This window comes from Mytilus galloprovincialis, chromosome 11, assembly GCF_965363235.1.
Source record: "Mytilus galloprovincialis chromosome 11, xbMytGall1.hap1.1, whole genome shotgun sequence".
Lineage (NCBI taxonomy): Eukaryota > Metazoa > Mollusca > Bivalvia > Mytilida > Mytilidae > Mytilus > Mytilus galloprovincialis.
In genome coordinates, this window is record NC_134848.1 from 79,018,888 (window position 1) to 79,031,319 (window position 12,432).

The 12,432-nt window shown below is 32.6% G+C and overlaps 1 protein-coding gene across 13 annotated transcripts in view; it reads left to right on the forward strand.

The window, feature by feature from the left end:
• The window catches only part of LOC143052868 (phosphatidylinositol 4-phosphate 5-kinase type-1 alpha-like), a 45,616-nt gene that overhangs the window by 23,718 nt on the left and 9,466 nt on the right, over positions 1-12,432 (forward strand). For 4 of the 13 annotated variants that reach the window (XM_076226010.1, XM_076226006.1, XM_076226008.1 and 1 more), the window contains 5 exons: positions 1,829-1,954; positions 3,907-4,075; positions 4,644-4,810; positions 7,827-8,089; positions 10,452-10,504. In XM_076226010.1, coding sequence (XP_076082125.1) covers positions 1,829-1,954; positions 3,907-4,075; positions 4,644-4,810; positions 7,827-8,089; positions 10,452-10,504 — 778 coding nt within the window. Of the gene's footprint in view, positions 1-1,828; positions 1,955-2,057; positions 2,073-3,906; positions 4,076-4,643; positions 4,811-7,826; positions 8,090-9,039; positions 9,067-10,451; positions 10,505-12,432 lie in introns of all 13 variants that reach the window. The other 9 variants (XM_076226017.1, XM_076226018.1, XM_076226019.1 and 6 more) reach the window with 6 other exon arrangements.

Consider the following 12,432-nt stretch of genomic DNA (forward strand, 5'->3'; position numbering starts at 1 on the left):
TGTTGACAAGGTGTCAAGGTTTCAAGGTGTCTTTTCTGTATTAATAAGGTACAGGTGACTGACTAGGAATTGAAGTGTTTTTTCAAAATGATGAGTTCTGTCCATAAAAATTGTAGGAAGAACATTTAAGGGGGACCATCCCTCCACCACCCCCACTCCCTTTTATGATTATAAGAAGGATTAAAAAGTTTACTATTGCAAGGTTGGATGTAGTTGCAGTTTCCATGGAAATTCTAAACAAAGTGTAGCATGGTTTTATTTTTCAGTATGTCAATATATTTAGTTGCATAATTATTGTGAATTTTCAAGTTACTTGAAACATTGATTTATTTTTCTCTGTTCACATGGTTCACATCACTGAAATCAATTTAAATACATATTTGTCTTAAAGGCAATACAAAATATTTTTTTCTAATTGATGCAGTATTATAATTATTTCAATATTCTATTATATTTCTCAAATGCTGGTGCAAATTCTTCACTTTGACTTAATCTTTAAATCAGCAGTAACGCCATTCTGGTTGAAAACATGTACATGAATCATTACTCCCAAACATATAAATTTGATTATTTATTTAAAAGTTTGAACTTTCTCAAACATACATATTATAAATGGTTAATGCACTCATATAAGGGGTTGGTTCCCCATTTTAGATATAGACGCTTCCAATTCAAAAACCTCAGTATAGGATTCCATTTTAAAAAAAACCATTAACCCTCAATTTTAAATTTTCCGGAAGAAACGATTTGAAATACAGAGATCCTTTGATTTCAATAATATGTATAGTGTATTTTTTAACCTTTTATTTAATATTTTTCAATAGGTAATGTATTGTTTTTGCTATGGTTGTTGTAAACACAATATTTATTTTACTGCATTTCAAAAGGTCAGGTTTCTCTTGGTCTAACTGTCATCAACAACAGAAATGCCAAACTAATCAAACAAAGTGTGTGACTTAGAATCTCATTTGTTTTATGTGGTGGCCTTTTCTCTCATTGTGTTCAGAGTTCACAGACAATCCTTTTATAATGTTTACTGTGTTTATGGATATTTTTTTTTTTACAAAAAATAACCATATCCCATAGACATCAAGTCGTCAATATAAATTGTCCTAAAAGTGTCACTTGGTTAAAACTTGGATTTTATGTGTATTCCATGACATTATATTATATTAAAGGACAAGAAGGACAATAGATATTTTAATTGAAAGAGTAGATTGCTTGGCTCACTGCAATATAGCATTTTTGTGCTGATGCAGCATTATTATTGATTGGTATTCTCCCACGGGTTATATATAAATTTTGTGACTTGATCACAAAAGATGGAAAGCAATATGTCAGAAGAATCCCTCAAAAACAGCATCATTCTATGTGTATACTCGCTAATTATTTACATACCCGCTTTGTATTAATTTATAAAAAAGAAGATGTGGTATGATTGCCAATGAGACAACTATCCACAAAAGACCAAAATGACAGAGACATTAACAACTATAGGTCACTATACGGCCTTCAACAATGAGAAAAGCCCATACCGCATAGCCAGCTATAATAGGCCCCGATAAGACAATGTAAAACAATTCAAACAAGAAAACTAACGGCCTTATTTATGTAAAAAAATGAACGAAAAACAAATATGTAACACATAAACAAACGACAACCACTGAATTACAGGCTCCTGACTTAGGACAGGCACATACAGAAATAATGTAGCGGGGTGAAACATGTTAGCGGGATCCCAACCCTCTCCCTAACCTGGGACAGTGTGACAGTACAACATAAAAATTCGTCTGAAATTATTAATGACTTCCATTTAATTTATTTTCAGCTATTAAACATTCTCCTTCCAAAAGAAAACCTACATATCCAAGAAGACATGGAAATTCTGAAGGAGAAGGTGAAACCTCAAAATATAGGGCATATAGTTACTCAGAAGAGAGTCAACCCGTCTCAGGTAAAGGTCATCAAAATATAGAGCATATAGTTACTCTGAGGAAAGTCAACCAGTTGCAGGTAAAGGTCATCAAAATATAGGTCATATAGTTACTCTGAGGAAGGTCAACCTGTCTCAGGTATAGGTCATTAAAATATAGGGCATAGTTACTCAGAGGAAAGTCAACCAGTCTCAGGTAAAGGTCATCAAAATATAGAGCATATAGTTACTCAGAGGAGAGTCAACCAGTCTCAGGTAAAGGTCATCAAAATATAGAGCATGAAGTTACTCAGAAGAGAGTCAACCAGTCTCAGGTAAAGGTCATCAAAATATAGGGCATATAGTTACTCAGAAGAGAGTCAACCAGTCTCAGGTAAAGGTCATCAAAATATAGGGCATGAAGTTACTCAGAAGAGAGTCAACCAGTCTCAGGTAAAGGTCATCAAAATATAGGGCATGAAGTTACTCAGAAGAGAGTCAACCAGTCTCAGGTAAAGGTCATCAAAATATAGGGCATATAGTTACTCAGAGGAAAGTCAACCAGTCTCAGGTAAAGGTCATCAAAATATAGGGCATATAGTTACTCAGAAGAGAGTCAACCAGTCTCAGGTAAAGGTCATCCAAATATAGGACATATAGTTACTCAGAGGAGAGTCAACCAGTCTCAGGTAAAGGTCATCAAAATATAGAGCATAGTTACTCAGAGGAAAGTCAACCAGTCTCAGGTAAAGGTCATCAAAATATAGGGCATATAGTTACTCAGAAGAGAGTCAACCAGTCTCAGGTAAAGGTCATCAAAATATAGGGCATATAGTTACTCAGAAGAGAGTCAACCAGTCTCAGGTAAAGGTCATCAAAATATAGGGCATGAAGTTACTCAGAAGAGAGTCAACCCGTCTCAGGTAAAGGTCATCAAAATATAGGGCATATAGTTACTCAGAAGAGAGTCAACCAGTCTCAGGTAAAGGTCATCCAAATATAGGACATATAGTTACTCAGAGGAGAGTCAACCAGTCTCAGGTAAAGGTCATCAAAATATAGAGCATAGTTACTCAGAGGAAAGTCAACCAGTCTCAGGTAAAGGGTATCAAAATATAGGGCATAAAGTTACTCAGAGTAAGTCAACCTGTCTCGGGTAAAGGTTATTAAAATATAGATCATATAAGTTACTCAAAAGAGATTCAACCCGTCTCAGGTAAAGGTAATTAAAATATAGGGCATAGAGTTACCCAAAGGAAGGTCAATGTGTCTCGGGTAAGTTTCAACAAAATAAAGGGCATAGATTTACTCAGAGGAGAGTCAACCTGTCTCAGGTAAAGGTCATATAGTTACTCCGAGGAAAAATGACCTGTCACAGGCAAAAGTCATCAAAATATAGAGCAAACAGTTCAAATGAGTAAACTTATTGCAGAATTTATAACAAAAGACAACACCAAACACAACACAAATATGATATGTATTACACAACTGAATTATCTTTGTAACAGTACCATATAGATGTGGTAGGGTTAAACATGTTTTTAAGCACTTAACCCTCCCCTAATCTGGGACATAAAAGTTATTTGAATCTGTTTTCTTTATTGATCTCTTAATTAAAACTCTACAGAAACACATCGTCAACATCTAATCTGGGACAGTGATGTAACAGCACAACAACGAACCGCTGAAAATTCACTTGAAATGACTTATCTCAATATAACAGTATTAAGCTAAACCTAACTTACATAAAAACAATTAAAAAAGCTAAAAAAACTAACTTACATAAAAACAAATAAAAAAACCCACAGATATAAGAATACTGTCAGTTAGTTTAAAGCCAACAACATCTAAAAGATAAAACATGTTCTCCTAGAATTAAGTATATATTTGTACACATCCACCAGATTTAGTATGAAAATGTCATAAATAGTCGAGAAATAAATGTCCATGTGCAATGCAAAATTACAAGTTAAAATCCAATACATTTCTTTCAGGGGCTACAGGAAGACGCCCAGATTTAGTCCCAGAAAACTCCACTCCTCCTCCTACATTCGCTGAGGCCCTAGATAGAGGGCCATCACCACGACAACAAAACAGGTCACCTAACGCATCAAGAGTTTTATATACAGGAAGAACTATTTCTTCTGAATCTGAAAACAAAAGGTAAGAAATTGTCTGAATAAACTCATTATAGATACCAGGATGAAATTTTGTATTTACGCTAGACATGTGTTTCATCAACAAAGGACTCATCAGTGACCTTCGAATCCCAAAAAGTTAAAAAGGCCAAATAAAGTACGAAGTTGAGCATTGAGGACCAAAATTCCAAAAAGTTTTGCCAAATACAGCTAAGGTAATCTATTCCTGAGGTAGAAAAGCCTTAGTATTTCAAAAAACACTGTTACTTTGGTTTTAAACAGATTTCAGAAATATCAGTTATTTTAAAATTTGGTGGGCAGGTAGTTGCTTTGATTTTAGCTTATATAGTTGTTGGGTGTTAGATCTTTTATTTATAGCAAAAAGTGACAAATATTGTAAATTCAGAAATGATTGCATGCATTTAATATTGCAATTTTGTCATTTTAGACTAAAATGCAAATTTTAATTTTTGCGATATTAAGAAAAATCCTGTATAATTCATACCTCTCACCATATTTATTATGTATATTTCAGGCTTGATTATTCCAGTTGTGGTAAATTTACATAAGATGTATGATTATTTGTTTTTCAGGCTAGATTATTCCAGTAGTGGTAAATTTACAGTAACATATCAGGAGACCACACAGATACCAGCGTCACCTAATCTCAGTCTGTCAGAGTCCACACCCACTCATACAGATTTTACAGAGGGTACGCCCAGTTACACGCCTTCTACACCCAGTTGTTACAGTGAAATAGGTACAAGTGACAGCACTGCTTGTCAATCAAAAGCTTAGATTTAACTTTGGCCTCTTTTAGCTTCAAATCTGTTAGCTTTTTATTTTATGACCACAATCGCAAACTGTTGCAATGAGCGTGACAGCACTGCTTGTCAATCAAAAGCTTAGATTTATTCTTGGCCAAATTTAGCTTCAAATCTGTTAGCTTTTTATTTTATGACCACAATGACAAACTGTTGCAATGAGCGTGACAGCACTGCTTGTCAATCAAAAGCTTAGATTTAACTTTGGCCTCTTTTAGCTTCAAATCTGTTAGCTTTTTATTTTATGACCACAATGACAAACTGTTGCAATGAGCGTGACAGCACTGCTTGTCAATCAAAAGCTTAGATTTATTCTTGGCCAAATTTAGCTTCAAATCTGTTACTTTTTATTTGATGACCACAATGACAAACTGTTGCAATGAGCATTATTAGCTTGCTTGGACCCTTTGCAGCCTGACTATTTTGAGGAACTCTTATGTTGTTACCTTATCGTTGAAATGAGCCCTTTGTAGCAAACTGTGTCATCTTTATTTTTGAGGATACCAATTTCCGTGGGCACAGCTGAACCATGCATTCAAATGTTCAAGGAATAACATATTTTCAATAGTCTATGTATACAGAGATTGGCAAAACCATGAAATTAAATGTACATAAAAATGTTTTCAACAATCCACAAAAATTGGCAGTGATATTGTTGGCTTTTTTCTAAACTACCTCTACCCTTTTTTATTGAGAAAATATGCATCATTTTTATTAAATTGGGAAATTTATAATAAACTATGAATTTGACTGGAACTTAAATTTGCAGACCCCCTTTCAAGAGGTAAACCCTCATTTGAAATAAGACCCCTTATTGTCAGTGAAGATGCATAAATAGACCCTCAAATCTGCACATATAGTCATTCTAGGCATGAAAAATATTTAAATGACTGTTTTTCAGTTTGTATTCATGCACAATTACTACTGAGACTGCACTGTTTGGGAAAAAAGCTGTCTTTTTGGGAATAATTGTAAGCCATTTTTTTTCAAATTGAGATTCTTCTCCAGGGGAAAAGCCTTTATTCTCCAGTAATTTAAGGCAAACAATATCACTGGTTGATACCCATGAAAATAGATGAATCCACGGTAGCTTCTGTTTGCAGAATAGCAATATTGTATAGCAATGCTTATTATATATTTAGAAATAAGTCTGGCCTCTTTTTACATACATTTAGTTGACAAAAAGTGACCAAGCTCCCCATATAATCTACCCCAACTTTGTTCATGTACGTATTTTAAGCTTGCATTTAGTTTTTGGTGTGTCAAAATAAAAGATCAAAAGCAGATAAATTACATTTAACTTGAATAAATAAGCCTTTCTTTACTGGTTCACAAAATAAAAGTGTTTTGAATGACATAATATTACCAATTCACTGGGTTCACAAAATAAAAGTGTTTTTCTGACAAATTATATGACTGATAATCAGTCAAGGGTATAACTTAAATAAGTTATTAGAGAAAAAAAACATGCCTGTGTTATTTCAGACACTTTCATGAGTTGTCTATTCTTTTTTCCTTAATTTGTAGTAACATATGTCTGTTATCAGCTAAATATATCATAAATATTTTATCTTTTGTGGGCACTTGGGAATACTTGAAACTTTGCGCAGTGGCTTAATATACTACCTTGATAACTAATTTTCTAATTCCATTAATACAATTTTGATCAACCATAGTAAATCAATGAGACAAGGCATTTAAGAGAAAATTAAGCTGTAATAACAAGGCTTAGTTATTACAGGCATGTAACTTATTGTACATGTTATGTGAGAGTAAATGAGACACTTGGGAATTACTTGGAATCTTGCTCAGTGCCACATAACAAGTTCTGATCATCATTTCTTACAATGAATTGAAATACATTATGATATATGTCTGAGCAAAGTCTTTAAAGAGATTTAGAGAAGCTGTAATAACACCCTTTAGTTATTGCAGGAATATATTTTCTGTAATAACATAGGTGTACTATGCATGATTGGTAAACTATGAACTGCTATATCGTTGCAAAGTTTAGCATGTTTAGTATACACAAAGAAAATTATAATATCAATAAAACTTGTGAAAAATTTAACAAAATAAAGTTTGTATATTGTCTGTTTAAAACATGTAACATACATTTCTCTAATAACTTATTTAAGTTAGACCCTTGACTGATAACGATGTTGAAAAAGTAAATTTAAGGCCTTTACAATTGAAACACAACCCTATCAAAATTTCAGTATAAGTTAGATGAAAGAATTTAGACAAAAGAAATATATTACAAGGTTTAGTAGTAAAAGCACCAAACTTCTTTGTGGGTTATTAATATCCCATTTATGAAGAAGCATCACTTTTACAGAGTCGTTATTTTTTTAATGAGATGTGATTCATGTTTAATTGCTTCTAGAGTTATGGGACTTTGATTAGGAAATATTCAAACTTATAACTTGTTGACATTTACTTGATCCCAATAGCATATTTTTTCTGCACAGATTGAGAATAAAAACCCTTCCATACAAGCTGTATTTGAAGTTTTTTTTCGTGAATAGCAGTTCATATTGTAATTCTTTATAACCAGACACAATGTTGCTATTTCTTTATTTAATTAGTTTAAGCAAAAGAATAAGCAAACAAGTTATGTGTTTTTTTATTTGTTAGCACTTCAAAGCACTGATATTTAGCTAGAAAAAGTAATGTAATGATAATTACATAAAAATTGAATTAAATCTTTATATCAGATTATATACCTACAATTAATAATTTAATGTATGATTCTTGAAATATTTATTCCTCTGACACTTGTGAGATTCAGAGGTTGTACAGTTTATAATAGTTCTTACATCTCAGCCTCTATTTTATTCACATAATTGATAATTTTTTTGGACAAAGCAGCAATGGATAATTGTTTTGTATTTACTTAATGCTGATATGTAATCTTGAATTTAACCCATTTTTTCATCCTGACATTTACAGAACAAAGTTTCCAAGCTGAGCTGGACTCTGAAGCTCCATCATCTCAATCTTTATCTCCCATTAAATCTGTGAACAATACAATGATAAGTAGTACAGAGACATCATATGCCTCTGCGTTAGAATCACAGGGACCAGAAAACCAGGAACTCAATGGTGAACTGGATACTAAAAGTGAGGACACAACTTTAACAAACCAGGGGGGAAATGTGAGAAACCCAACTGAAAATCCAAGTCAGATTGAGGAGGAGGAGGAAGAAGAAATGGTTAGTAGTTTTGTAAGCATTTAGGTGAAGGGACTGTTTTAGAAGAAATGATGTATAGTATGCTTAAACAGAGCTTCTTACAGAATACTTTTTGCAAGTTAGTCTGATTCTTTTGACATAAAAAAAGAAACAAAATGATTGCAAATATGTATGATTGTAAATGGTGTTTGATATTTAGAATATTGTGAGAATACCCTTTGAACTTTCCAAACAATCGGAACATAAACATAATCATGTGCAGTAGTTTAATTTGTTTATGTTCATATTATAATAGTGGTAATCCAGTTATCCATGACTTTATTGGTTTCCTGACCCTACTCTCGTTGCTGATTTGTTTTCATTTGTAATTTTTTAAATTTTTTTTGGAAAAAGGCTGTCAGATTGTTAACCTTTTTTTGTGTGTGTGTTTTTCATTAACAGGCAATTGTTTGTCTCTTTATAAGCATTTTCATGTATTTTCATAAATACTAAGATTTTAATATGAAAAATAAGAAGATGTTAAAGATGGAAAAAGAAGCATTAAAAAAAATTAAAAATATGGAGTTCAATGAAAGACATTTGCTTTATTACTGTTTGTATTCAGACATCAAGTACACAAGTTTTACTTTATGTCAGTTGTTTGGATTTTATATTTTAATATTCTTACATTTTTTGTGGCTCCTTATCAGCCTTTTCATTTATGCGAAAAATATAGCGGACATTTGATAAATTTGAAAATAAATTGCTGAAACAAGGACAAATGAAGGAATAAGAATGCTTTATGTCAGTCGTTTTGGATTTATTATTTTAATCTTCTTACATTTTGTGTCTGATTTTATTTATCTCTAAGAAGTCATTTGAAAGTTTCATTCCCCATATAATTTGATGCATAATTTGAAGTCATACCATGTTTTTCTTTAAGTATCTTTAACAAATGCTGTAAATAATGGACCAATTAAAATCATTTTTAGAAAGACAGGAGGGTGATAATTTATGAGGTAAAAGCATGAACTGTATATCTACACACACACACTACATATACTTCTCTATCTCTCTTTAGTTCTGTCTATTGTCACACAGAATAGATACAGTTGTATTACCCAGCATTCTCTAGTTTGACTGAAAATCCCTACATTACAACTTTTCATTCTTACAAACGTTTGCATGTAACTTTTATGTTGAATTAATTCATGCTAATATTGGGTTCTTCTTTTGTGATTCACACAATAATGGGTTTATATTTTGCAATGACCTACATATATTTTATTTTATTATTTGAACAAATAGGATACACACATAGAAAGGAAAATTCACTCAAAAATTACAAACACAATACACTGCAAATCATGGAGTTGTTTCTAAAATCATGAGGCACGGGTAGCTGAGGTCATTCAAATTTTTGCTTAATTCATTTATTTCCATACAAATAAACTCATCATAGATACCATGACTCAATTTAGTATATACGACAGACGCGCGTTTCGTCTACAAAAGACTCGTCAGTGACGCTCGAATCTAAAAAAGTTAAAAAAAGCCAAATAAAGTACGAAGTTGAAGAGCATTGAGGACCAAAATTCCTAAATGTTTTGCCAAATACAGCTGAGGTAATCTATGCCTGAGGTAGAAAAGCCTTAGTTTTTCAAAAAATTCAAAAAATTGTAAACAGTAAATTTATAAATATAACTAGACCAAATAATTCATTTGATAGCACATAAACTTGAAAGTTAGTTCAGACAACATTTTGATATTCAATATTTTATGAATTGAAAATGATACAGTAAAACATTCTCGAAATGTTTTGTTTGCAGAAATTTTATTTTATAGGATAATGGGTAGCATGAAACACATAGGTTTTTTGCAATGCATGACATCCTGTGCAAACAAAAAATTAACAAAATAGATACACAAATGTTCCAGTCAGATATCCAAAACAAATCTCATGAAATATAGCGTAAGTCATCTTTGGAATTATTGGAAGGAAAGAAAAGTTGATGGTAAAGGGTAGTACTGGAGTTACTTCTTGTCCTGTATTCTTAAACATGTTAAATTCCTTCTGTGAGGAAAACTCAAAAATACAAATTAACTGAATAATGCTAGTATGTATTGCTCAAAACGGCTGAGGATTAGAGAATGATACAAGTTGATAGCAATTAAGTGATTGGCTATTAAACTGCAATAGATTAACTGGAAAAAAGTATTTAAAAAATTTGCTTTACTTGAATACATTTTGAACAAGCATCAAAAGTGTTGGTAGTGCACATTATCATGAAACATCTTATGAAAAAGTTAAATTCTTGTTAGATATTGACAGAGAATACAATGTTTATCCATCTAATGATAAGTTAAAACAATATCATGCAGTCAAGGTATTATCAAATTCTAGGGAATATTATCACTTATAGGCAGAACAGACATTAAGATTACACTTGTTCAGACGTAAGTCATATGTTCAGTTGTTAAGTCACATGTTCACTTGTTTGTTTGTTTGTAGAGTTTCTTATTGTTATATCTGGGGACATTTTAATAACTTATTAAAAAGGATGTCATGAATGATTGTGAAGAGTTAACTTTGGTAGTTAAGTTTATTAAGTAACTGTAATAAGTTGGTGGTATTTGATTATGAGTTTAATAATCATTTGAGTATCTTATTTAGATCCATCATGAATATGCAATAAATGGTAGCCTCTGGTTACTGATCAAACAACAATCAATCAATATTTCATTTTTAGTTTTTTTTACACCCAGTTACTTTTTATGCCTCACCTACGATAGTAGAGGGGCATTATGTTTTCTGGTCTGTGGCTCCGTTCATTCTTCGTTCGTTCATCTTCTGTCTGTTCAGGTTAAAGTTTTTGGTCAAGGTAGTTTTTGTCGAGCCTGCAACTTTTGTTGCAGAAAGCTCGACATAGGGATAGTGATCCGGCGGCGGCGGCGGTGGCGGTGTTAGCTAACTTCTTAAAAGCTTTATATTTTAGAAGGTGGAAGACCTGGATGCTTCATACTTTGTATATAGATGCCTCATGTTATGAAGTTTCCGTCAGTCACATGTCCAATGTCCTTGACCTCATTTTCATGGTTCAGTGACCACTTGAAAAAAAAGTTCAGATTTTTTGTAATGTTGAATTCTCTCTTGTTATACGTAATAGGATAACTATATTTGATATGTGCGTACCTTGAAAGGTCCTCATGTCTGTCAGACAGTTTTCACTTGACCTCGACCTCATTTCATGGATCAGTGAACAAGGTTAAGTTTTGGTGGTCAAGTCCATATCTCAGATACTACAAGCAATAGGGCTAGTATATTCGGTGTATGGAAGGACTGTAAGGTGTACATGTCTAACTGGCAGGTGTCATCTGACCTTGACCTCATTTTCATGGTTCAGTGGTTATAGTTAAATTTTTGTGTTTTGGTCTGTTTTTCTCATACTATATGCAATAGGTCTACTATATTTGTTGTATGGAACGATTGTAAGGTGTACCTATCTAGCGGGCAGATGTCATGTGACCTTGACCTCATTTTCATGGTTCAGTGGTCAAAGTTAAGTTTTTGAGTTTTGGTCTTTTTATCTAATACTATATGCCATAGGTCATCTATATTTGGTGTATGGAAATATTTTATGATCTTTATGTCAGTCGCGCAGGTTTTATTTGACCGTGACCTCATTTTCACGGTTCATTGCAAGTGTTAAGTTTTTGTGTTTTGGTCTATTTTTCTTAAACTATAAGTAATAGGTCAACTATATATGTTGTATAGAAGCATTGTTAGCTGTACATGTCTGCCTGGCATGGTTCATCTGACCTTGACCTCATTTTCAAGGTTCATTGGTCTTTGTTTAGTTATCTTGGTTAATGTTAAGTTTATGTGACAGTTGTATTAAAGCTTAGCTTTATACTTAGGACTATCAACATAATATCAATGATTAGTATAGAAGGCGAGACATTTCAGCGTGTGTACTCTTGTTAATGAAGCTGAAGTCAAATCAACTTGAAACTTAGTACATACTAGAACATACCCGTGATATCACGGGTCCGTGACTGATTAAAGTATATAACTATGCGCAAGCCTTATTTTAGTATTAGTATTGTCATCTGATAAAGTCATGCCGATTATAAGATACACAGTTTTTCTCTCTTTCAAGTCTTTCTGTTTGAACCCGTCGAACTAAAACAATAATATTAATTATTTGGAAAACAAAAGGTCCTGGAATGGAGTATTTTTTAATCAACAGCATTGTCCTATATAAGTTATAAATAAAGTTGAATTCTTTGCTTCGCTGTTTTACGTCATGCCCACTAACAAATTGAAAACTGTACCTATACGCCTTATTTTTAGTCCAGATTTTTAGTATTCGTATTGTTATCTT